Raw genomic sequence first — 27,906 nt, 5'->3', positions numbered from 1 at the left:
GTAAAATAAATAAAAAAATGAGTGGGTAACGTGTCGATATCTGAATAAGCATGACTGGCAAAAAACAAACAAACATGGAAATATTGGGGATACGAATCTTTATTTAAAGCATCACAAACTGCAGCGAAAAACAAATTACCATAATATAAATTTCACACGACCAGAAACTGTTGTATTTTAAATGTAGCTTTACACTGCCCTCTAGTGGCTGATATGAGAACCACCACAAGACAACATTAAAATATTTTACAAAAAAGGGTTTAACACCCATTATCTAACCCAGGGGTACTTGAACAAAGTAAAACTCCTATTGAAACATGTTTTCTACCAGCACCCAATACAGTCTTCATCTGGTCTCACAAGTTCCCAATGCTTTAGAGCAATGACCAGGGAAACTGCAGAAGATGGTGCGGCCCTTTGGAACTGATGTTCTGCTCACCGTGGTCAGTAAAGACGTCACGTAGAAGAGAAGAAAAGCTGCACTCATCCCAACAGGCAAAACTGGTTGTCAATGACGTCATTTCAACTAGGTTCTGTTGTCACAACGTCACTAAACCAAGTTTTGCCCGCTGGGATGGTTCCAATGGAATGAATGGAATAACCAAGTACAGAGTTAGAGCTCATGTCAGCTTTTATAGTAAAGCATGGAACTACATGCTATTTACTTTAGCGATGAAGCTCTCCATAATGTCCTTCATCTTCTGAATGTCCACCTCGTCCTCCCGGAAAGCTTCCGCGTACACCCTGTCTACTCGCTTGTGTTGATCCTCTAAGAATTTCTGGAAATGATCACAATGTGAATTTCAGGCTCAGTCATTGTCAAATCAAGTTGTTATTGTAAAAAGGAATAAAATAAATATTCAAATAAAGACGAGATGTGCACGAGGTCAGTGGCTTTGTGAACGACAGGTTAGGGGCAAGATGGAGACTGACCTCTACAATGGACAGGTGGTTGGCAGCCGTGGTTAACACACTGGCAAGGTTGTTAACCACAGTCCGCCGCTCCTCATTGGTTTCTTGCAGGACAAGATGGTACCTGTGGAGTAGAAAGACAAATACTGTGGTGGGGGGGGGGGTCTATTTTTAGATATGAACAAGGAAAAAAAACTTCATGTGGTTGTGAAATAATTGTAAAGCCCTAAACATACCGTACGCAAATAAAGTATCATTGTCTGGGCCAGAACGGCTCATAGGACAGGAGCATATCTCCTGTTTTTGTTGTGTGAGGCAGCTTGATGTACAAGCACACCTGCTGGACAGGACGCTAGTTTAACCCTTGTATCTCTGCACATTGTAAATATGGTATTGGAACTGATCCTGTATATAAACAGTAGCTTATTTACTGTCTCATGTTATTCATGGTTCTATTTCTCATGTGTTTTTTTCCTACTTTACATTAGTATAATATTTTTACTACTGATATTGATTACTGAAATGTCAGTCAGGAAAGAAAGGCATTTCACAGTAGTTGTGCCCGTGACAATAAAACATCAAACTAAGCCTTGTAGCCCTCACCATTGTGATTTGGTCCAAAATAATTGGTAGAAGGAGCACTACTCACTGTTGCTGTGCAGCTTTCAGCTGCTCCACAGACTCATCATAGCCCAGGGTCACCTTCTTCTCCAGCAGCTTGCGGTGAGTCTCCACAGACTCCATCTCAGCAGACCACTTCTGCTCCTCATGGGCAATGTCCTACACACACACCACAGAGAGAGGGATGTCATTTTTCTAAATGATAAAAAACACAATTTAACCACAGATGTGGAAACAATACATTTAAAATAAATGGCTTCATCAATAAGTGCATCGATGACGGCGTCCCCACAGTGACCGTACGTACATACCCCAACCAGAAACCATGGATTACATACAGGCAGCATCCGCACTGAGCTAACGGCTAGAGCTGCTACTTTCAAGGAGCGGGACTCTAACCTGGAAACTTATAAGAAATCCCAGTTATGCCCTCCGACGAACCATCAAACAGGCAAAGCGGCAATACAAGATTGAGTCTTACTACACCGGCTCTGACGTTCGTCGGATGTAGCAGGGCTTGCAAACCATTACAGACTACAAAGGGAAGCACAGCCGAGAGCTGCCCAGTGACACGAGCCTACCAGGCGAGCTAAACTACTTCTATGCTGGCTTCGAGGCAAATAACACTGAAACATGCATCAGAGCACCAGCTGTACCAGAAGACTGTGTGATCACACTCTCTGCAGCCACTGTGAGTAAGACTCTTAGGTCAACATTCACAAGGCCGCAGGGCCAGACGGATTACCAGGACGTGTACTGCGAGCATGCGCTGACCAACTAGCGAGTGTCTTCACTGACATGTTCAACCTCTCCCTGTCCGAGTCTGTAATACAAACATGTTTTAAGCAGACCACCATAGTGCCTGTACCCAAGAACACTATGGTAAACCTGGCTAAATGACTACCGACCCGTAGCACTCTCGTCTGTAGCCATGAAGTGCTTTGAAAGGTTGGTCATGGCTGAAGTCAAAATCAACATCCCAGAAACCCTAGACCCACTCCAAATTGCATATGGCCCCAACAGAGCCACAGATAATGCAGTCCCTATTGCACTCCACACTGCCCTTTCCCACTTGGACAAAAGGAACACCTATGTGAGAATGCTATTCATTGAGGACAGCTCAGCATTCAATACCATAGTGCCCTCAAAAGCTCATCAATAAGCTAAGGACTCTGGGACTAATAACCCCCCTCTGCAACTGGATCCTGGACTTCCTGACGGGCCGCCGCCAGGTGGTAAGTGTAGGTAACAACACATCCGCCACGCTGATCCTCAACACAGGGGCCCCTCAGGGGTGCGTGCTCGGCCCCCTCCTGTACACTCATGACTGCACGGCCAGGCACGAGTCCAACACCATCATTACATTTGCCGATAACACAACAGTGGTAGGCCTGATCACCGACAACAACGAGACAGTCTATAGGGAGGAGCTCAGAGACCTGGCCGTGTGGTGCCAGGACAACAACCTCTCCCTCAACGTGATCAAGATAAAGGAGATGATTGTGGACTACAGGAAAAAGAGGACCGAGCACACCCATATTCTCATCGACGGGGCTGCAGTGGAGCAGGTTGAGAGCTTCAAGTAAGAGTAGGTAGATCAATAAATGACTGGCCTGTGAAGCAATATTTTCAGATGGGTTCCTGTATACAATATTCAAACATTTGTAATATTGAAAATATAACCCACCTGCATGTCTTGTTCGAGCTGCTCGTCGAGCCTACGGATTTGCTCTCTCAGTTGTTTCAAGTCATTCGCTTTATCTGAAATATTGGAATTCACCTGAAAGAGAAAAAAGACCCATGTTTAAAAAAAAAAACACCCAAAAAATGGGACAAAACCTTCAGACTTCTAAGAAACACAGTGAAATGTCTCGGTACCTGTTCTATGGACTCCTCCAGGCTTAGTTTCATGTCTGTCAGTCGACTACACTCCTCGTCCACATCAGTGATCAGTTTCCTCAGTAGTTGCTGTAGAGAATAAGCCACAGAATTAGGTCCAGATACAACACACACCTGTTGTAATAAAGCGATTGTTCGATGAGAACTAAAATCGGCATACTTGAATCTGTGTTCTGCATTGAACCATGGTGGACGGTCCGTATTCTGTGGAGGTCCTGATCTCAAAGTCGTGGCCGCATGCGTTCTCGGCAGACACAGGGATGAGCTTCAGTTTGCGGGCAAGCTTGTGGTACTCGGCCAGCTTCACTTCGGCCTAAATCATTAGCAGTGGTTAAGACTGAGAAGACTGTTCAGCACTGGCACATAGCTAGCTAGTCATTTAAAAAAAAAAAGACTTATTGAACCTTTATTTACCAGACAGATGAGTATAGAATGCAGTCGTATCAGGCCAGCAACCTACTCCTTACCGTTTCCTTGGCCTTGGCCAGAGCGATCTCCTCGTTCCACATGTGCTGCTCGGCCTGCTCCAGGCTCTTGCTCAGGCTGTTGATGGTCTGCTGCAGCTCCCTCTTCTCCCAGTTGATCCTCTCAATATCTGCGGGAGTGAACTTCTGGGTGGACAAGATGTGTTGGAGCCGGGACTCCTCCTGTTTTAGGGTCTCCACTTGCAGTCCTACACAGGACAACGTTTCAGGATTTCCAGGAGAGTAGCAATTTTTAAAAAGGTATATTTTAATGGATTTTCAGATTTAGTTTAAACAGGGAATGAGAGGAAGTGGGGACAGATAGAGAGATGTGGCAAAGGGCAGTAGACCACATATACAGACACTTTAGAAAGAGAAAAGTGTCCTGGAGGCTGCATCAATACCGCAAGACCAGCTAAACCACGAGAGTAGCAATGTTTGGTCATGTTTTTTTACCCGATGCTTCCAGCTCCTCGGCCAATCCAGAGGCTTTGTTCTCCAGGTTGGCTTTGAAAGACTCCAGGTTACTGCGATAACTCTGCAGCTTCTGCAGGTCTGTCTGAAGTTTGACTTTCTCCGTTCTTTTGACCATCAATCGGTCCTGCTCCAAAGTGAATAAAATGGTTAGAAATATAGTGAATCAAATGGCTCTGTTCAAACGTAACTGGCACATTTACAGACTGCTTAAACTAGGTGAGATGTACAATATTCAGTCGCAGAACTTCTGTAAATAATATAAAAATCTATAAATACAGTGCATTCGGAAACTATTCAGACCACTTGACTTTTGCCATATTTGTTACATCCTAAAATAGATTAGACTGGGTTTTTTTCCCTTCATTAATCTACACACAACACCCCGTAAAACAATTATAGCAAATTCTTTGCTAAATAAAAAACTTAAATATCACATTTACATAACTATTCAGACCCTTTATTTACCGGCGATTACAGCCTTGAGTCTTTTTGGGTATGACACTACAAGCTTGGCCCACCTCTATTTGGGGAGTTTCTCCTATTCTTCTCTGCAGATCATCTCAAGCTCGGTCAGGTTGGATGGGGAGCATCACTTCACAACTATTTTTAGGTCTCTCCAGAGATGTTCTATTGGGTTCAAGTCCGGGCAACTCAAGAATATTCAGAGACTTGTTGCCCAAAGCCACTCCTGCGTTGCCTTGGCATTGTGCTTGTTGTCCTGTTGGAAGGTAAACCTTCGTCTGGGGTCCTGAGCAGGTTTTCAGCAAGGACCTCTCTGTACTTTTCTCCGTTCATCTTTCCCTCGATCCTGACTAGTCTCCCAGTCCCTGAAACACATCCCCACAGCATGATGCTGCCATAACCATGCTTCACCGTAGTGATAGTGCCAGGTTTCCTCCAGACGTGACGCTTGGCATTCAGGTCAAAGATTTCTGATCTTGGTTTCATCAGACCAGAGAATCTCATGGTCAGAGTCCTTTAGGTGCCTTTTGGCAAACTCCAAGCGGGCTGTCATGTGCCTTTTACTGACGAGTGGCTTCCATCTGGCCACTCTACCATAAAGGCCTGATTGGTGGAGTGCTGCAGATATGGGTGTTCTTCTGGAAGGTTCACCCATCTCCAAAGAGGAACTCTGGACCGAGGCCCCTTCTCCCCCGATTGCTCATTTTGGCCGGGCAGACAGCTCTAGGAAGAGTCTTTGTGTCTTCCATTTAAGAATTATGGAGGCCACTGTGAACTTGGGGACCTTCAATGCTGCAGACATTTTTTGGTACGCTTCTCCAGGTCTGTGCCTCGACACAATCCTGTCTCGGAGCTCTACGGACAATTCCTTCGACCTCATGGCTTGATTTTTGAACGGTCAACTGTGGGACCTTATATAGACAGGTGTGTGCCTTTCCAAATCATGTCCAATCAATTGAATTTACGACAACTTGGAGTCCAAGTTAACACATAAAATTGTTTATCTTTGTCATTATGGGGTATTGCGTGTAAGTTGATGAGGGAAAATATTTTATACATTTGATAATTAGGCTGTAACATAACAAAATGTGGAATATTTTCCGAATGCACTGTATATACAGACCTTAGATTAAAAGGACGAACCGTTTGACTTTCTTTCTCCAGCCGTTCAACCTCACCGCTCAGAATCCTGTACTTTTCCTCCATGGATGCGAGAAGCCCTTCGTCAACGTTGTAAAGTCTCTCTGTAAATATAAAGTTGGCGTTTTATGCGCTTGTTGCTGGTTATTTTTATATGTTCATTTGGAAGGAAAAGGCACAACTCACAATTAAAAACAATGACTTTGTCATCACTGCTTACTTAGTTTAGCAAGATAATCTGCATCCTCTTCATCAAATGTATCCGCTCCTTGCATGAACTTGTTGTATGTTTCAGCGGTGTAGTCCAGAAAGAGCTAGAAACAGAAGGGATCGTGCAGGGTCAAATAGAGACCTAACATCCTAAATGGTTTTGTTGTGAGTAAGTTGTTTCTGTACCTTGTTGAACTCCACCCCGTCCTCAATCTCAGTGCTTCCGTCAGAGAAATCAGCAAAGAGCAGGTCCTGATCACTCATACAGCAAAAGACCTGCAAAACAACCAGAACCAATTCAAGGAAACATACAGTATTATACAGAGCCCCGACTGCAGTATTATACAGAGCCCCGACTGCAGTATTATACAGAGCCACGACTGCAGTATTATACAGAGCCCCGACTGCAGTATTATACAGAGCCACAAAGTAACCGTTCACTGCACAGGGCCTCTGCCCCATGTGACCTAACTTTGTTGTTCATGTATTGACAAGTGTAACTAATAGATGCACACACAATCCATGTTAATCTTTTTAAATATGTCAATTGTAAAGGATTTCGTTATGTCGAAGCCCAGTAAGACTAGTGGTCGCCATTGGCGTCGGCTAATGGGGATCCTGATTAAAAAATGTTTTTATAAACATCTCATTATTCAAACCTTAATTTAGACAGTTAATGTTATTAATGAGTTTAGATATTAGGTAGTATTCTGCTGTACTCATACCCACCTTCACAGTATCGATGAGCCAGACAACAGACCCCAAGACCTGTGGCCATGTATGTGGTGCCCCCACAGAGTACATGGAACTTTTGGAGAGAACAAATGGATACCTGCCATCAGAAATATACAGTCAGTATCATAGAATGAGGAATGGGCTAGCGTACAAAAAACAGATGCAAACAGCAAATGATCACATCTGAGTCCCAAATAGCACCATATTCTCTATATAGGGCACTACCTTTGGCCAGGGCCTATAGGGATGCCATTTGGGACACAGACCATTTTTAACATGTACGGCAGAATGAGCTCATTTAAAAAATGTTTTCATGTAACCTTTATTTATCTAGGCAAGTCAGTTAACTTCTTGGTGACAGGGGGCAGTAATTTTCATGTCCGGATGAAATGCATGCCCAAATTCAACTGCCTGCTACTCATCCCCAGAAGATAATATATGCATATTAATAGTAGATTTGGATAGAAAACACTGTTTGAATCATGTCTGTGAGTATAACAGAACTTATTTAGCAGGCGAAACCCAGAGGACAAACTATTCAGATTTTTTTTGTTTTTTTGAAGTCACTCCTTTCAATGGATTTTCATTGGGAATCCAGATTTCTAAGGGATCTTCTTGCAGTTCATACCGCTTCCACTGGATGTCACCAGTCTTTAGAAATTGGTTGAGGTTTTTCTTTTGTGGAATGAAGAAGTAGCCTTGTTGAAAACCAGGGTCACTTCAAGTGTACTGTTAAAATAAGGTGTGTGAACAGAAAGCTAGCTACAGTTTGTTTTCCTCCTGTATTGAACACAGATCATCCCGTCTTCAATTTTATCGATTATTTACGTTAACAAATACCTAAAGTTGTATTACAAAAGTAGTTTGAAATGTTTTGGCAAAGTATACAGGTAACTGAGATATTTTGTAGTCACGTTGTGCAAATTGGAACCGGTATAAATAAATGGACATTTTGGATATATATCGACGGAATTAATTGGACAAAAGGACCATTTGTGATGTTTATGGGACATATTGGAGTGTCAACAAAAGAAGCTTGTCAAAGGTTTTGTCGCACCTGCAGGGTTGAAATATGCTTTCTCTCTTTGTTTACGGAGGTGCTACCCTCAGATAATAGCATCGTTTGCTTTTGCCGAAAAGCCTTTTTGAAATCTGACATGTTGGCTGGATTCACAAGTGTAGCTTTAATGTGGTATCTTACGTGTGTGATTTCATGAAAGTTCGATTTTTAATAGTAATTTATTTGAATTTGGCGCTCTGCATTTTCACTGGCTTTTGGCCAGGTGGGACGCTGGCGTCCCCAGAGAGGTTTTAGAACAAATTATTATTTACAACGACAGCCTACCTGGGAACAGTGGGTTAACTGCCTTGTTCAGGGGAAGAACGACAGATGTTTTGTTTTACCTTGTCGGCTCAGGGATTCGATGCAGCAACCTTTTGATTACTGGCCCAACACTCTAACCACTATTTACCCCAAGTCTTTGAGAATCCTGGGGACCTCTTCCTCCACTTTGGAGGTGGGCATCTGGAAGGTGGGGTCCAGGAGGCAGTAGATGAACTCAAAGATCTTTAGGAACTCCTTGGTGGAGGGCGACTGGAGAGACTTGACTGACATTGAACCCGGAAAGCCCTTCTCTGACAGAAACTAGGGGAGAACGAGGGAAATTATGTGTCTTTGTGAAAGAGAGCTGACCTAGGACCAGAACCCCCCAGGTCATAGAATCTTATTCATGAGGATGTAAAAGTGACAACTGATCCTAGAGCAGCACTCCTACTCAGATACTTTATAATGTGCGTATATTAGGAATCCTTACCTCACACAACTGTCTGATGCACTGCTGAACATAGGCCTTATCGTGTAAGGGCCGGGGATCCTTCATCTTCTCTGTGCCACCAAAGGCGCTGTTGCGAGCCATGCCAGTCCCACTGGTCCTGAAAATAGTTCATCAGATTTTTAGCATTCATGGTACCACAATAAGCCTGGTTCACATTGAAGTGACTCAAATCCAATTTTTTTTGCATATCTGATTCAAATATGTTATTTTTCCTGCAGCCTGAACAGTCAAACAGCACATGGTAGCAGACATTTCAAGTCACAAATCTGATTCCTGACCATGATGTGTCTGAATGGTCAAATCTGATTGATTTGCCCTCGTGGTTTTACAACTGTTGTTTGGCATATCTTGTTATTTGCTATTTAGTCTGTTGACAGTTTTGACAAGAACATGTGGTAGATAACTAGCTTTGTAATTGTTTACTAACAAATTAGTGAATGTGCTATAGCGCTAATCATCTACCTAACTAGTTAGTTGAATTATGTGGCTAGCCAAAAAGGACTTGTTCTGAAAGATGAATCACCTTGTCTTTTGAGGCTTTAAAAAAGGTGTTCTGACACTATGATTTTGAACATTCAAAGCTACTGTGAAACAACCCTGGCAGGCTTTCTTTTCACCGTAGATTTTGCTACATAACTGTGGGATCAATATCATGCCAAATATAAATCACCATTCCACAAACAAACACCTTTTGATTTGTAAATCTATACATTGCATTAGATTTTTTGTTTATATAACTGAAGATATGCAGGTCAATTCCAAGGGCCTTCAGTAAAACGCCATAACGACAAAAAGTTATCCCGCGTAGAAAGCGATGTTGAAAAAAAGTCGATCCCATTGATGCTGTTGACACAGATCACTGGTTGATGCGGAAAAGGAGCCAGCGAAGGGGGTGAGTGTAACCGGTGTGAAATGGCTAGCTAGTTAGAGGTGCGCGCTAATAGCGTGTTAATCCGTGACGTCACTCACTCTGAGACCTTGAAGTGGTTGTTTCACTTAATCTGCAAAGGACCGCGATTTTATTGGAGCGAGAGGTAACGATGCTAAGAGGGTGACTGTTGTCGATGTGTGCAGGGCATCCCTTGTTCAAGCCCAGATTGGTGCAAGGAAGGGGAAGGAAGCACTATTGTTATAAAGTCTGATCCCATATCCTACACCTCCTCTACCTTTCGCATGCCTCTAGAAATGGTTGGAGGCCTCAGGAACACTTATGTCTCCTTGATGCTGATCGTCTGTGCAGCATGAGACAGCGGATCGATTATAATTATTTACAATAGATGACATATCCTTCACATTTAGTGGCGCTATCACACTGGCCTGCTAACTCAACTAGATGGGTGATAAACGGGTGTCCACAGCAATAGTTTTGCAAATAGAGTAATCTAGGGCTTCGATTATTTACGTTGGACATACTATGGGTAACATACTATGGTTAACATGTCTCAGCCTCCAGTATTTATGCTGCAGTAGTTTGTGTCGGGGGCTAAGGTCAGTTTGTTATATCTGGAGTACTTCTCCTGTCCTATTCGGTGTCCTGTGTGAATTTAAGTGTGCTCTCTCTAATTCTCTCTAATTCTCGCCTCAGGACTACCTGACATGATGACTCCTTGCTGTCCCCAGTCCACCTGGCCGTGCTTCTGCTCCAGTTCCAACCGTTCTGCCTTATTATTAGACCATGCTGGTCATTTATGAACATTTGAACATCTTGGCCATGTTCTGTTATAATCTCCACCAGGCACAGCCAGAAGAGGACTGGCCACCCCTCATAGCCTGGTTCCTCTCTAGGTTTCTTCCTAGGTTTTGGCCTTTCTAGGGAGTTTTTAGCCACTGTGCTTCTACACCTGCATTGCTTGCTGTTTGGGGTTTTAGGCTGGGTTTCTGTACAGCACTGAGATATCAGCTGATGTACAAAGGGCTATATAAATACATTTGATTTGAGTTAACATACTATGGTTAACATACAATAATTTCTGCATCCTTGAAAGGCAGACATCAACAAAGCCAAACGAGAGGCTGTCAACGATGTATAGAAATCACTTTCTATGGGTACAAACCTTTTTCTATGAATACAAATCACTTTCTATGTGTGAGAACTTTTTCTTCTTATGCCATATGTCATGTTTGTGCATATCTCTCCTATGTGCAAATCTTTATGGCAGTCATTTTTATTAAGGCCCTTGGAAATTACCTGCATATCTACAGTCATAAAATAATTCTAATGCAATATATCGATTTACAAATACAAATCAAAAGGTGTTTGTAGATAGTGATTTACATTTGGCATGATATTGATTCCATACATAACTTCTAAGTGATAGGAAGCACAAGCGCCACCACCAATCAGCTTACACCACTGTGCACAACCACCGTTACTATGACAACTAGCATAGCCATGTCAGCAAATGAAGGCTGTCAGAACACACAAATCCAATTTGTTCACTTTTAACTTGCTGTTTGGACAGTCACTATTAGAAAAAATAATTGAAAAACAAAACTGATTGGAGCAGAAAGGCCTGCAGTGTGAACATGTCCGTAGCTACAATAAAAACCTGTACTGTCTGAGGGACTCGAGGACTGGAGTTGGGAACCACTGAACTTGGCAGTGTGAAATGGCTCCCAATCATATGGATTCACTAACAGGAATAGTCTTTGTCTCGCATGGTGACAGTGATAGAGAACTAGGTGTATCATGGTATTTTCTCCAGTGTAGGGACTTACCGACTACCAAAAAAGCTGGTTCTTCTCTCGGATGTGACAGACTGGGGTTTAGGAATGTTCAACTTTCCCAAGGATTGTTTGCTGTGAACAAATATTGATATGCTCACTGTATTAGCTAATACATATCCCATAAAGCAACTTCCATTGATGTTTGTCTGAACACTAACCTCTGGGGTGTTGCATAAACCATGCTCATTCTGTTGCTTTCAACTCTTTGAGGGAGCTCAGAGAGCCTACTGCTGGATGCTCGGTTCATCCTGGATCTGGTGAAAGAATGAAGAAAAGACATAGGCAGAAAAATACATGTAGGCTATACATGGATAGCCAGGCCAGTTAATGTTTAAATAGGATAGCAAATGTTTCCCAAACCAGTCAACTAACTGCAAATGCCTCCATATGAACAATGAAAGATGGGAACACTAGCAGGAAGTGGGAGGGGTCACCCACTTTATAGGGAGACATTGTCCCGGATTGTGCGGGACAGTCCCGCATTTTGTCCCTTTGTCCCCGCAACCAAAAATAAATGTCCTATTCATATCCTGAAAGAAAATGATCTCTACAATAAATGCTAATAAATATATATTTTTTTACCATGGAAAGGAAAACACTTGTGTATTTGTGGAGAAATCACCCTGATGTCATATCCCAGTTTACCTTTCTACACCTAGCAATGTGTTTTTTTTATTTAATTATATTTGATTTGGAATGGCAAGCCAAACCAAATTAACTGGGCCTATTTATTATAATGAATATGAATTCAGAAAACAGAAATAAAAAAATTTAAGCATTAGACCTCTCACTAAAGATTTCAGTCATACAAAAGTTACTTAAATCCAAACTGGTTCTCCCCCTTAATTCAGATTACAACTCCTCACTTTGTTATTTGAAAATGAAATAATCCCCAAAATAGTGACTATTTTTAAAACAAGCCATAGAAAAGTTGGTTGCAACAAATTGTTAAACTCAAATATACTAATTGATAAATGTAACATTTTTTTTGGGGGGGGGGGGGGGGGGGATTTTTATAATATATAATATTTTTTAATTATATCATAAATAGGACTGGTGGAGTTGTCACACATGCAGCTAACATAAATATGGAAATGTCTCCTATACCCCAAATTACAACCAGCATTAATGTAAAAATGAAGGGAGAAAGGAACTTGTTTGTTAGTCCTCCACTAAAGACAAAAACTGGTTAAAAGAAAATTATGAATAAAACTAGTAGCAAATTTCATTTAAAGACCAAAAAAAGAAAAGGAAAGTACAGCTGTGCCATAATTGCAAAATAGTTGGGAAGACAGATGTACCAATTCCATGCCACATGGTTTATGAACTGATACAAAAACACCAGATTCAAAACTTTAGGTTTTCAATTTCAATTATACAAAAGTCCTGCAACAAATAGAATGTTCGATATTAGGAATACAACCATCCCAGCAGATTTTGCTGCGAAAAGAGAGAATATTCAAATAATTTGTTTTGGTACTGTCCATATGCATCTTGTTTTTGGTCACAGATTCAAGCATGGCTGATGAATTGCAACATTTAAGTGGAGCCAACTCTGCTGGGTGATTTGAAAAGTCAGTAAAAAAATCAATAATATAATACTGTTAGCAAAAATGTTTATTTAAATGTACAATCTGTAAAACACTCAGAATAGAAAGGTTCAGAACTTCTGTGAAACATCACAGCAGTTTAAAAATATACGGCACAAATCAATTGGATGGTATTCAGAGAACGATGGGAAGGGTTGAGGGTAGCTGAAGGTGGGACTAAAAATAACTAAATGTAAAACACACCGTGTCTGTAAAATGTATATTGCATGTTTCAGTGCTGACCCATTCCGATCGGTTGTTGGTGGACCAAGATGTTTTATTTTTAAATCGAGCAGTGGCAAATATATGCACTACCTGGCTTGCGTGCAACTGTAGGTCTATAAAAATGTGCCCATTTGGGGATTTGATACTGTTTCTGATTGTCGTAACTCACCATCTCTGTGGAGCTTCTCAAAGTCATTTTTTCTTCACCTCAAAAAGAAAAATAAGTATGTTTTTACATCCATTGAGAATGACAATAAGTCCTCAACGTGGCCTATTGGAAAAATCTTTCCAGCACTCTCCCTTTCGATAACCACTCAACATAAAAAGGGGGGGGGGGGGGGGGGGTCATGCTCTGATCTGGTAGAAATGTCAAAAAAGGCCTGCAGGATGACTTACCCCTTGAGGAAATAGCCTAAAGCTGTGTGTCTGTCTGGAGAGCACTGACTCTGGAACAGTTTAAACACCAGCTTCAGGCTGGACCCAAGTTACTGGTTGATACAATGTCTCAAGTTTATTGCAGACAGGCCATTCAAAAGTAGGTTGTCGTGCCCTCTTGATGACCGTCTTGGTGTGGTTGGACCATGATAGTTTGTAGGTGATGTGGACACCAAGGAGCTTGAAGTTCTAAACCTGCTCCACTACAGCCCAGTCGACGTTAACAGGGGCCTGATCGGTCCACCATCTCCTGTAGTTCACGATCAGATCCTTTGTCTTGCTCACATTGAGGGAGAGATTGTTGTCTTGTGCCACACTGCCAGGTCCCTGACCTCTTCCCTATAGGCTGTCATTGTTGGTGATCAGACACACAGGTGTCGTCAGCAAAATGAATGAGGGTGTTGGAGTCATATTTGGCCACGCAGTCGTGGGTGAACAGGGAGTACAGGAGAGGACTGATCTCCAGTGTTGAGCATCAGCATAGCAGACGTGTTGTTGCCTACCCTTACCACCCGAGGGCGGCCCGTCAGGAAGTCAAGGATCCAGTTGCAGAGGGAGGTGTTTAGTCCCAGGGTCCTTAGCTTAGTGATGAGCTTTGAGGGCACTATGGTATTGAACACTGAGCTGTAGTCAATGAAAAACATTCTCACATAGGTGTTCCTTTTGTCCAGGTGGGAAAGGGCAGTATGGAGCGCGATTGAGGTTGCATCTGTGGCTCTGTTGGGGCGGTATGCAAATTGGAGTGGGTCTAGGGTATCTGGGAGAATGCGGTTGATGTTTTAATTTAACTAGGCAAGTCCGTTAAGAACAAATACTTATTTACAATGACGGCCTACACCGGCAAAACCCGGATGACGCTGGGCCAATTGTGTGCCGCCGTATGGGACTCCCAATCACGGCCGGTTGTGATACAGCCTGGATTCGAACCAGGGTGTCTATAGTGACGCCTCTAGCACTGAGAAGCAGTGCCTTAGACCGGTGCGCTACTCAGGAGAACCCGAGTGAGCAATGACCAGCCTTTAAAGCTTCATGGCTACCGACGTGAGTGCTACGGGCGGTAATCATTTAGCTAGGCTACCTTCGCTTCTTTTGGCACATGCACTATGGCGGTCTGCTTGAAACATGTAGGTATTACAGAGACTCAGTCAGGGCGAGGATGAAAATGTCAGTGTAGACACTTGACAGTTGGTCTGCCATGCTTTGAGTACACGTCCTGGTAATCCATCAGGCCCCATCAGGCTTTGTGAACGTTGACCTGTTTAAAAGGTCTTGCTCACATCGGCTACCTTAGAGCATTATCACACAGTCTTCCCGAACAGCTGGTGCTCTCGTGCATGCGTCAGCGTTGCTTGCCACGAAGTGAGCATAAAAAGGCATTTAGCTCGTCTGGTGGGCTCACGTCAACTGGGCAACTCGTAGCTGGGTTTGTTTTTGTAGTCCGTAATAGTTTTCAAACCCTGTCACATCCAACAAGTGTCAGAGCCGATGTAGTAGGATTCAATCTTAATCCTGTATTGACACTATGCTTGTTTGATGGTTCGACGACGTCATCGATGCACTTATTGATGAAGCTGATGACTGAGGTGGTATACTCCTCAATGCCATTGGATGAATCCCGGAAAATATTCCAGTCTGTGTTAGCAAAACAGTGCTGTAGCGTAGCATCAGCGTCATCTGACCACTTCCGTGTTGAGCAAGTCACTGGTGCTTCCTGCTTTAGTTTTTGCTTGCAAGCAGGAATCAGGATAGAATTATGGCTAGATTTGCCAAATGGAGGGTGGGGGAGAGCTTTGTATGCATCTCTGTGTGGAGTAAAGGTGGTCTAGAGTTTTTTTCCCCCTCTGGTTGCACATGTGATATGCTGGTAGAAATGAGGTAGAACTGATTTAAGTCTGCCTGCATTAAAGTCCCCGGCCACTAGGAGTGCCACTTCTGGATGAGCATTTTCTTGTTTGCTTATGACCTTATACAGCTGGTTGAGTGCAGTATTAGTACCAGCATTGGTTTATGGTGGTAAATAGACAGCTACGAATAATATAGATGAGAACTCTTGATAGATAGAATACCACAGGCGAGCAATACCACAATACTTGAAAAAAATATTAGACATAGCGCACGAGCTCTCCGGCGTCAAAACAGTCATTCAACAAGTCCATGTCAGCAAAATATCTTAGATGATCTAATCTAGCAGCCAGCTAATTTACCAAACTGGTAGAAAGTGTGGTCCAATTACCAACCCTGGTGGGGTTAATTGACCATCAATTATCAGAAACTGCAAACATTTGCCTCCGCCCCATGGCAAAATGTGTAGAATTGAAGGAGATTAACATTAGAACTCTTCACTGTCACAATGGGGGCTGCTAAAAATGTTTTGCTCGCAATGTGGGTACATAGACCCACAAGCAAATAATGCCACTCATGAGTTTCTTTTTTTTTGTGGCCCCCACCCCCATCGAAGTTGCCCATCCCTGGTTTAGATCAAAGCTGAATCAATGTCTTGGAAGATCACAATGTTTAATTAGTATTCCAAATAACATATCTCATAAGAATTTGTGTTTTAGGACACTAGCTGAAGAGTATTTTTTTTTTTTTTAATATAATGCGGCCAAAGCTCAACAGCGTGAGCGACTGGACAGAATGTGCTTTGATTTACATCCCTGTTAGTGAGCATTTCTCCATTGCCAAGATAATCCATCCACCTGACAGGTGTGGCATATCAAGAAGCGGATTAAACAGCATGATCATGACACCGGTGAACCTTGTGCTGGGGACAATAAAAGGCCACTAAAAATGTGGTTGTCACAACACAATGCCACAGATGTTTTTAGTTTTTGATGGAGCGTGCAATTGGCATACTGTCTGCAGGAATGTCCAACAGAGTCGTTGCCAGAGAATTTCAGCTTAATTTCTCTATCAAAAGGCACCTCCAACGTAATTTTAGAGAATTTGGCAGTACATCCAACCGGACTCACAACGTGTAACAACGCCAGTCAAGAACCTCCACATCCAGCTTCTTCACATGCAGGATTGTCTCAGGAGGGTGCTGAGGAGTATTTCTGTCTGTGTGGAACAACTCATTCTGATTGGCAGGGCTTGGCTCCCCAGTGGGTGGGCCTTTGCCCTCCCATGGCTTCTCCCCTGCCCAGTCATGTGAAAGCCGTAGATTAGGGCCTAATGAATTTATTTACATTTACTGATGTCCTTCTATGAACTGTAACGCAGAATAATCGTTTAAATTGTTGCATTTATATATTTAAGTTCAGTGTAGTTTGTTTTTGTGAGCAGAAGGTGTTAACAGTCTTTCAAGAAGATTTAAATGCATATTCCCATGAAACTGAATGAGATCAAATGATCAGTTTGGACATGTCACTGGTAAAACGTGAAGAATTATCATTCACAATGATGATGCCATGGCCCTATTTTTAAATTAGATATGCCTAATATACGTGTTTGAGGCAACTTGGTGTCTTGCGACTTTGTATGGGCATAGGCAGCCGTGAAGCCATTTACATTTGTACTGCTCTCCGGCACCTAAAACATTGCTACTACACCATAAGAGGTATTTGTGTGTAAGCGGAGAGGGTTACACTGTAGGTTACAGGCCATGACTGCTAAATAGATGCACTTACTATTGGAGTTGACCTCTATTTTATTATTCCTTTTGCACCACCTATGCAGTCACAGGGCCCTACACACACACACACACTGATACTCCAACAGGTCACTCAAAACATTTGCTCACAAACACATTGCTACACTTATACAGATTCTACACACCAACTGCTACTATTATGATGTGTGTGTCTTTTATTTATATATTACAGACAGGACCAGTCAAAAGTTGACACCTACTCATTCAAGGGTTTCTTTATTTTTACTATTTTGTAGAATAGTGAAGACATCAACACTATGAAATAACACATGGAATCATGTAGTAACCAAAAAAAAAAGTGTTAAATCAAAATATATTTTAGATTCTTCAAAGTAGCCACCCTTTGCCTTGATGACAGCTTTGCACACTCTTGACATTCTCAACCAGATTCACCCGGAATGCTTTTCCAGTCTTGAAGGAGTTCCCACATGTTTTTTTAACCTTTATTTAACCAGGCAAGTCAGTTAAGAACAAATACTTATTTTCAATGACGGCCTAGGAACAGTGGGTTAACTGCCTGTTCAGGGGCAGAAGGACAGATTTGTACCTTGTCAGCTCGGGGATATGAACGACAAGACAAGGCGGTTGTATCCAAAAATCTCCCATTTTGACAAATCAGACCAAAGGACAAATTTCCACCTGTCTAATGTCCATTGCTTGTATTTCTTGGCCCAAGCAAATGTCTTATAATTGGTGTCCTTTAGCATTGGTTTCTCTGCAGCAATTCGACCATGAAGGCCTGATTTACACAGTCTCCTCTGAGCAGTTGATGTTGATAAGTAACTTACTGGAACTCTATGAAGCATTTATTTGAGCTGCAATTTTTGAGGCTGGAAACTAATGAACTTATCCTCTGCAGCAGAGGTAACTCTGGGTCTTCCATTCCTGTGCCGGTCCTCATGAGAGCCAGTGTCATGATAGCGCTTGATGGTTTTTGCAACTGCACTTGAAGAAACTTTAAAAGTTCTTGAAATGTTCCTGATTGACTGACCTTCATGTCTTAAAGTAATGGACTGTTGTTTCTCTTGCTTATTTGAGCAGTTCTTGCCATAATATGGACTTGGTCTTATACAGAAGATGACCCTACTTGGTAAATCACCCCTATCTTGTCACAACACAACTGATTGGCTAAAACGCATTAGGAGGAAAGAAATTCCACAAATTAACTTAAAAAGACACCTGTTAATTGAAATGCATCTCAGGTGACTACCTCAAAGCTGATTGAGAGAACGCCAATAGTGTGCAAAGCTGTCAAGGCAAAGGGTGGGTACTTCGAAGAAGATTCAATGTGTTATTTCATAGTTGATGTCTTCACTATTATTCTATAATGTCAAAAATAAAGAAAAACCCTTGAATGAGTAGGTGTGTCCAAACCTGACTGGTACTATATATCCTGATGCATAAATCACGTTAACATATCTACCTCTAAGAGCCAGTATCCATCCCTAAAATTTTAAACAGCGTAGATATAGTTTTGTTATTTTTTTGTATTACATTGTTATCAATGACAGCATTGTTGGGGTTTACAAGAAAAGCATTTCACTGTACTTGTGACATTAAAACTTGAAACTACACGGTCCTGTAAAATCCTCCAGTTGTCTCGCATTTGGGTATTTTAAATGTGGTCACCCTACCACTAACCTTCTCAAAAACGCAACATCAGTGGGGCAAATGTACACCATGACCCTTTCACATGCAAATACTTCCTACTTTAATTTCTTGTGATAACGTTGGCAAGTTATTGTTTAACGAATAACATTCCACTGGGGCAACATACAATTAAAAACTACTGTTAGACTTGAAAAACATAAGCTAAATTACAACTAATTTAGCCAACTAACTAAAGTTAATTTACTTAGTCTCTTAGAATTTGCCTGGGGTATTACAATTAAATATTTCTAGCTATAAATTAAATGCAACAACCCATTGAAACGTCTTTCAAACAAATACGTACCTTTCCACTTTCGATAATTTTGAAAAAATTCGTTTAGAAACTTTTGTTTCTACATAAATAACTAAAGAGTTTAAAAAATCCGCCTGCTGATTTAAACAAAACGGACGGTCTTCTTCTTCGGAATGGTTTATCGGCGGTTGGCATCCAAAGTTATGGTGCTTTACCGCCACCTACTGTACTGGAGTGTGGGCCAAAGACAGGTTGAGGGGGTTGTCCAGGGGGCTCTGGGATACCAAAACAGATTGAGAAAAATAGTGTCAAACACAAAGTAGCAGCCAAATAGCCTACAATCTATGGTGGCAAAACGGACAGCACTCTCCAAGGTGCTAATTCATTCAAAGCATTTTAGACATTACTGCAGTATGCCCACATACACATAAGAAGACACTGTAGAACACCCTCCATATGCACACATACTCAGTTGTGGGGCTTACAAGACCCGAATATCATATCATTTACAAGACATCAATGTAGCAGCAGAATGAATATCACAATATCTAAATATAACTTCAAATAAAATAAATCCATGTAGGCTACCTTTTATTATCATTTGTTTATTTGGCTTTCCCACTATTCAAATTCAGTAGTGAAAGGACTAGACTAGGCTAAGTGACGTGATTATGTAGGCTACCTTTTATTATCATTTGTTTATTTGGCTTTCCCACTATTCAAATTCAGTAGTGAAAGGACTAGACTAGGCTAAGTGACGTGATTATGTAGGCTACCTTTTATTATCATTTGTTTATTTGGCTTTCCCACTATTCAAATTCAGTAGTGAAAGGACTAGACTAGGCTAAGTGACGTGATTATGTAGGCTACCTTTTATTATCATTTGTTTATTTGGCTTTCCCACTATTCAAATTCAGTAGTGAAAGGACTAGACTAGGCTAAGTGACGTGATTATGTAGGCTACCTTTTATTATCATTTGTTTATTTGGCTTTCCCACTATTCAAATTCAGTAGTGAAAGGACTAGACTAGGCTAAGTGACGTGATTATGTAGGCTACCTTTTATTATCATTTGTTTATTTGGCTTTCCCACTATTCAAATTCAGTAGTGAAAGGACTAGACTAGGCTAAGTGACGTGATTATGTAGGCTACCTTTTATTATCATTTGTTTATTTGGCTTTCCCACTATTCAAATTCAGTAGTGAAAGGACTAGACTAGGCTAAGTGACGTGATTATGTAGGCTACCTTTTATTATCATTTGTTTATTTGGCTTTCCCACTATTCAAATTCAGTAGTGAAAGGACTAGACTCGGCTAAGTGACGTGATTATGTAGGCTACCTTTTATTATCATTTGTTTATTTGGCTTTCCCACTATTCAAATTCAGTAGTGAAAGGACTAGACTAGGCTAAGTGACGTGATTATGTAGGCTACCTTTTATTATCATTTGTTTATTTGGCTTTCCCACTATTCAAATTCAGTAGTGAAAGGACTAGACTAGGCTAAGTGACGTGATTATGTAGGCTACCTTTTATTATCATTTGTTTATTTGGCTTTCCCACTATTCAAATTCAGTAGTGAAAGGACTAGACTAGGCTAAGTGACGTGATTATGTAGGCTACCTTTTATTATCATTTGTTTATTTGGCTTTCCCACTATTCAAATTCAGTAGTGAAAGGACTAGACTAGGCTAAGTGACGTGATTATGTAGGCTACCTTTTATTATCATTTGTTTATTTGGCTTTCCCACTATTCAAATTCAGTAGTGAAAGGACTAGACTAGGCTAAGTGACGTGATTATGTAGGCTACCTTTTATTATCATTTGTTTATTTGGCTTTCCCACTATTCAAATTCAGTAGTGAAAGGACTAGACTAGGCTAAGTGACGTGATTATGTAGGCTACCTTTTATTATCATTTGTTTATTTGGCTTTCCCACTATTCAAATTCAGTAGTGAAAGGACTAGACTAGACTAAGTGACGTGATTATGTAGGCTACCTTTTATTATCATTTGTTTATTTGGCTTTCCCACTATTCAAATTCAGTAGTGAAAGGACTAGACTAGGCTAAGTGACGTGATTATGTAGGCTACCTTTTATTATCATTTGTTTATTTGGCTTTCCCACTATTCAAATTCAGTAGTGAAAGGACTAGACTAGGCTAAGTGACGTGATTATGTAGGCTACCTTTTATTATCATTTGTTTATTTGGCTTTCCCACTATTCAAATTCAGTAGTGAAAGGACTAGACTAGGCTAAGTGACGTGATTATGTAGGCTACCTTTTATTATCATTTGTTTATTTGGCTTTCCCACTATTCAAATTCAGTAGTGAAAGGACTAGACTAGGCTAAGTGACGTGATTATGTAGGCTACCTTTTATTATCATTTGTTTATTTGGCTTTCCCACTATTCAAATTCAGTAGTGAAAGGACTAGACTAGGCTAAGTGACGTGATTATGTAGGCTACCTTTTATTATCATTTGTTTATTTGGCTTTCCCACTATTCAAATTCAGTAGTGAAAGGACTAGACTAGGCTAAGTGACGTGATTATGTAGGCTACCTTTTATTATCATTTGTTTATTTGGCTTTCCCACTATTCAAATTCAGTAGTGAAAGGACTAGACTAGGCTAAGTGACGTGATTATGTAGGCTACCTTTTATTATCATTTGTTTATTTGGCTTTCCCACTATTCAAATTCAGTAGTGAAAGGACTAGACTAGGCTAAGTGACGTGATTATGTAGGCTACCTTTTATTATCATTTGTTTATTTGGCTTTCCCACTATTCAAATTCAGTAGTGAAAGGACTAGACTAGGCTAAGTGACGTGATTATGTAGGCTACCTTTTATTATCATTTGTTTATTTGGCTTTCCCACTATTCAAATTCAGTAGTGAAAGGACTAGACTAGGCTAAGTGACGTGATTATGTAGGCTACCTTTTATTATCATTTGTTTATTTGGCTTTCCCACTATTCAAATTCAGTAGTGAAAGGACTAGACTAGGCTAAGTGACGTGATTATGTAGGCTACCTTTTATTATCATTTGTTTATTTGGCTTTCCCACTATTCAAATTCAGTAGTGAAAGGACTAGACTAGGCTAAGTGACGTGATTATGTAGGCTACCTTTTATTATCATTTGTTTATTTGGCTTTCCCACTATTCAAATTCAGTAGTGAAAGGACTAGACTAGGCTAAGTGACGTGATTATGTAGGCTACCTTTTATTATCATTTGTTTATTTGGCTTTCCCACTATTCAAATTCAGTAGTGAAAGGACTAGACTAGGCTAAGTGACGTGATTATGTAGGCTACCTTTTATTATCATTTGTTTATTTGGCTTTCCCACTATTTCCCCCGTAATAGTTTTCAAACCCTGTCACATCCAACAAGTGTCAGAGCCGATGTAGTAGGATTCAATCTTAATCCTGTATTGACACTATGCTTGTTTGATGGTTCGACGACGTCATCGATGCACTTATTGATGAAGCTGATGACTGAGGTGGTATACTCCTCAATGCCATTGGATGAATCCCGGAAAATATTCCAGTCTGTGTTAGCAAAACAGTGCTGTAGCGTAGCATCAGCGTCATCTGACCACTTCCGTGTTGAGCAAGTCACTGGTGCTTCCTGCTTTAGTTTTTGCTTGCAAGCAGGAATCAGGATAGAATTATGGCTAGATTTGCCAAATGGAGGGTGGGGGAGAGCTTTGTATGCATCTCTGTGTGGAGTAAAGGTGGTCTAGAGTTTTTTTCCCCCTCTGGTTGCACATGTGATATGCTGGTAGAAATGAGGTAGAACTGATTTAAGTCTGCCTGCATTAAAGTCCCCGGCCACTAGGAGTGCCACTTCTGGATGAGCATTTTCTTGTTTGCTTATGACCTTATACAGCTGGTTGAGTGCAGTATTAGTACCAGCATTGGTTTATGGTGGTAAATAGACAGCTACGAATAATATAGATGAGAACTCTTGATAGATAGAATACCACAGGCGAGCAATACCACAATACTTGAAAAAAATATTAGACATAGCGCACGAGCTCTCCGGCGTCAAAACAGTCATTCAACAAGTCCATGTCAGCAAAATATCTTAGATGATCTAATCTAGCAGCCAGCTAATTTACCAAACTGGTAGAAAGTGTGGTCCAATTACCAACCCTGGTGGGGTTAATTGACCATCAATTATCAGAAACTGCAAACATTTGCCTCCGCCCCATGGCAAAATGTGTAGAATTGAAGGAGATTAACATTAGAACTCTTCACTGTCACAATGGGGGCTGCTAAAAATGTTTTGCTCGCAATGTGGGTACATAGACCCACAAGCAAATAATGCCACTCATGAGTTTCTTTTTTTTTGTGGCCCCCACCCCCATCGAAGTTGCCCATCCCTGGTTTAGATCAAAGCTGAATCAATGTCTTGGAAGATCACAATGTTTAATTAGTATTCCAAATAACATATCTCATAAGAATTTGTGTTTTAGGACACTAGCTGAAGAGTATTTTTTTTAATATAATGCGGCCAAAGCTCAACAGCGTGAGCAACTGGACAGAATGTGCTTTGATTTACATCCCTGTTAGTGAGCATTTCTCCATTGCCAAGATAATCCATCCACCTGACAGGTGTGGCATATCAAGAAGCGGATTAAACAGCATGATCATGACACCGGTGAACCTTGTGCTGGGGACAATAAAAGGCCACTAAAAATGTGGTTGTCACAACACAATGCCACAGATGTTTTTAGTTTTTGATGGAGCGTGCAATTGGCATACTGTCTGCAGGAATGTCCAACAGAGTCGTTGCCAGAGAATTTCAGCTTAATTTCTCTATCAAAAGGCACCTCCAACGTAATTTTAGAGAATTTGGCAGTACATCCAACCGGACTCACAACGTGTAACAACGCCAGTCAAGAACCTCCACATCCAGCTTCTTCACATGCAGGATTGTCTCAGGAGGGTGCTGAGGAGTATTTCTGTCTGTGTGGAACAACTCATTCTGATTGGCAGGGCTTGGCTCCCCAGTGGGTGGGCCTTTGCCCTCCCATGGCTTCTCCCCTGCCCAGTCATGTGAAAGCCGTAGATTAGGGCCTAATGAATTTATTTACATTTACTGATGTCCTTCTATGAACTGTAACGCAGAATAATCGTTTAAATTGTTGCATTTATATATTTAAGTTCAGTGTAGTTTGTTTTTGTGAGCAGAAGGTGTTAACAGTCTTTCAAGAAGATTTAAATGCATATTCCCATGAAACTGAATGAGATCAAATGATCAGTTTGGACATGTCACTGGTAAAACGTGAAGAATTATCATTCACAATGATGATGCCATGGCCCTATTTTTAAATTAGATATGCCTAATATACGTGTTTGAGGCAACTTGGTGTCTTGCGACTTTGTATGGGCATAGGCAGCCGTGAAGCCATTTACATTTGTACTGCTCTCCGGCACCTAAAACATTGCTACTACACCATAAGAGGTATTTGTGTGTAAGCGGAGAGGGTTACACTGTAGGTTACAGGCCATGACTGCTAAATAGATGCACTTACTATTGGAGTTGACCTCTATTTTATTATTCCTTTTGCACCACCTATGCAGTCACAGGGCCCTACACACACACACACACTGATACTCCAACAGGTCACTCAAAACATTTGCTCACAAACACATTGCTACACTTATACAGATTCTACACACCAACTGCTACTATTATGATGTGTGTGTCTTTTATTTATATATTACAGACAGGACCAGTCAAAAGTTGACACCTACTCATTCAAGGGTTTCTTTATTTTTACTAAAATATATTTTGATTTAACACTTTTTTTTTTGGTTACTACATGATTCCATGTGTTATTTCATAGTGTTGATGTCTTCACTATTCCTTTGCCTTGATGACAGCTTTGCACACTCTTGACATTCTCAACCAGATTCACCCGGAATGCTTTTCCAGTCTTGAAGGAGTTCCCACATGTTTTTTTAACCTTTATTTAACCAGGCAAGTCAGTTAAGAACAAATACTTATTTTCAATGACGGCCTAGGAACAGTGGGTTAACTGCCTGTTCAGGGGCAGAAGGACAGATTTGTACCTTGTCAGCTCGGGGATATGAACGACAAGACAAGGCGGTTGTATCCAAAAATCTCCCATTTTGACAAATCAGACCAAAGGACAAATTTCCACCTGTCTAATGTCCATTGCTTGTATTTCTTGGCCCAAGCAAATGTCTTATAATTGGTGTCCTTTAGCATTGGTTTCTCTGCAGCAATTCGACCATGAAGGCCTGATTTACACAGTCTCCTCTGAGCAGTTGATGTTGATAAGTAACTTACTGGAACTCTATGAAGCATTTATTTGAGCTGCAATTTTTGAGGCTGGAAACTAATGAACTTATCCTCTGCAGCAGAGGTAACTCTGGGTCTTCCATTCCTGTGCCGGTCCTCATGAGAGCCAGTGTCATGATAGCGCTTGATGGTTTTTGCAACTGCACTTGAAGAAACTTTAAAAGTTCTTGAAATGTTCCTGATTGACTGACCTTCATGTCTTAAAGTAATGGACTGTTGTTTCTCTTGCTTATTTGAGCAGTTCTTGCCATAATATGGACTTGGTCTTATACAGAAGATGACCCTACTTGGTAAATCACCCCTATCTTGTCACAACACAACTGATTGGCTAAAACGCATTAGGAGGAAAGAAATTCCACAAATTAACTTAAAAAGACACCTGTTAATTGAAATGCATCTCAGGTGACTACCTCAAAGCTGATTGAGAGAACGCCAATAGTGTGCAAAGCTGTCAAGGCAAAGGGTGGGTACTTCGAAGAAGATTCAATGTGTTATTTCATAGTTGATGTCTTCACTATTATTCTATAATGTCAAAAATAAAGAAAAACCCTTGAATGAGTAGGTGTGTCCAAACCTGACTGGTACTATATATCCTGATGCATAAATCACGTTAACATATCTACCTCTAAGAGCCAGTATCCATCCCTAAAATTTTAAACAGCGTAGATATAGTTTTGTTATTTTTTTGTATTACATTGTTATCAATGACAGCATTGTTGGGGTTTACAAGAAAAGCATTTCACTGTACTTGTGACATTAAAACTTGAAACTACACGGTCCTGTAAAATCCTCCAGTTGTCTCGCATTTGGGTATTTTAAATGTGGTCACCCTACCACTAACCTTCTCAAAAACGCAACATCAGTGGGGCAAATGTACACCATGACCCTTTCACATGCAAATACTTCCTACTTTAATTTCTTGTGATAACGTTGGCAAGTTATTGTTTAACGAATAACATTCCACTGGGGCAACATACAATTAAAAACTACTGTTAGACTTGAAAAACATAAGCTAAATTACAACTAATTTAGCCAACTAACTAAAGTTAATTTACTTAGTCTCTTAGAATTTGCCTGGGGTATTACAATTAAATATTTCTAGCTATAAATTAAATGCAACAACCCATTGAAACGTCTTTCAAACAAATACGTACCTTTCCACTTTCGATAATTTTGAAAAAATTCGTTTAGAAACTTTTGTTTCTACATAAATAACTAAAGAGTTTAAAAAATCCGCCTGCTGATTTAAACAAAACGGACGGTCTTCTTCTTCGGAATGGTTTATCGGCGGTTGGCATCCAAAGTTATGGTGCTTTACCGCCACCTACTGTACTGGAGTGTGGGCCAAAGACAGGTTGAGGGGGTTGTCCAGGGGGCTCTGGGATACCAAAACAGATTGAGAAAAATAGTGTCAAACACAAAGTAGCAGCCAAATAGCCTACAATCTATGGTGGCAAAACGGACAGCACTCTCCAAGGTGCTAATTCATTCAAAGCATTTTAGACATTACTGCAGTATGCCCACATACACATAAGAAGACACTGTAGAACACCCTCCATATGCACACATACTCAGTTGTGGGGCTTACAAGACCCGAATATCATATCATTTACAAGACATCAATGTAGCAGCAGAATGAATATCACAATATCTAAATATAACTTCAAATAAAATAAATCCATGTAGGCTACCTTTTATTATCATTTGTTTATTTGGCTTTCCCACTATTCAAATTCAGTAGTGAAAGGACTAGACTAGGCTAAGTGACGTGATTATGTAGGCTACCTTTTATTATCATTTGTTTATTTGGCTTTCCCACTATTCAAATTCAGTAGTGAAAGGACTAGACTAGGCTAAGTGACGTGATTATGTAGGCTACCTTTTATTATCATTTGTTTATTTGGCTTTCCCACTATTCAAATTCAGTAGTGAAAGGACTAGACTAGGCTAAGTGACGTGATTATGTAGGCTACCTTTTATTATCATTTGTTTATTTGGCTTTCCCACTATTCAAATTCAGTAGTGAAAGGACTAGACTAGGCTAAGTGACGTGATTATGTAGGCTACCTTTTATTATCATTTGTTTATTTGGCTTTCCCACTATTCAAATTCAGTAGTGAAAGGACTAGACTAGGCTAAGTGACGTGATTATGTAGGCTACCTTTTATTATCATTTGTTTATTTGGCTTTCCCACTATTCAAATTCAGTAGTGAAAGGACTAGACTAGGCTAAGTGACGTGATTATGTAGGCTACCTTTTATTATCATTTGTTTATTTGGCTTTC

The 27,906-nt window shown here is 40.8% G+C and overlaps 1 protein-coding gene across 1 annotated transcript; it reads right to left on the bottom strand.

The window, feature by feature from the left end:
- Positions 1-81: 81 nt before the first annotated feature.
- LOC116363463 (kinetochore protein NDC80 homolog) lies at positions 82-26,941 on the bottom strand. Its single transcript, XM_031817092.1, has 18 exons — positions 26,776-26,941; positions 19,338-19,561; positions 11,641-11,736; positions 11,474-11,554; positions 8,735-8,852; positions 8,393-8,565; positions 6,915-7,017; positions 6,372-6,461; positions 6,196-6,289; positions 5,979-6,079; positions 4,353-4,497; positions 3,900-4,105; positions 3,593-3,745; positions 3,412-3,501; positions 3,221-3,313; positions 1,562-1,692; positions 934-1,036; positions 82-779 (listed from the first exon to the last, which is right to left on the bottom strand). The coding sequence occupies exons 3-18, from the start codon at positions 11,727-11,729 to the stop codon at positions 651-653; spliced, it is 1,899 nt and encodes a 632-aa protein (XP_031672952.1). The 5' UTR covers positions 11,730-11,736; positions 19,338-19,561; positions 26,776-26,941; the 3' UTR covers positions 82-650.
- Between the last annotated feature and the right edge of the window lie 965 nt (positions 26,942-27,906).

Source organism: Oncorhynchus kisutch, linkage group LG3 (genome assembly GCF_002021735.2).
Source record: "Oncorhynchus kisutch isolate 150728-3 linkage group LG3, Okis_V2, whole genome shotgun sequence".
In the NCBI taxonomy this organism is placed as follows: domain Eukaryota; kingdom Metazoa; phylum Chordata; class Actinopteri; order Salmoniformes; family Salmonidae; genus Oncorhynchus; species Oncorhynchus kisutch.
This window is presented reverse-complemented; position numbering and strand designations above follow the sequence as displayed.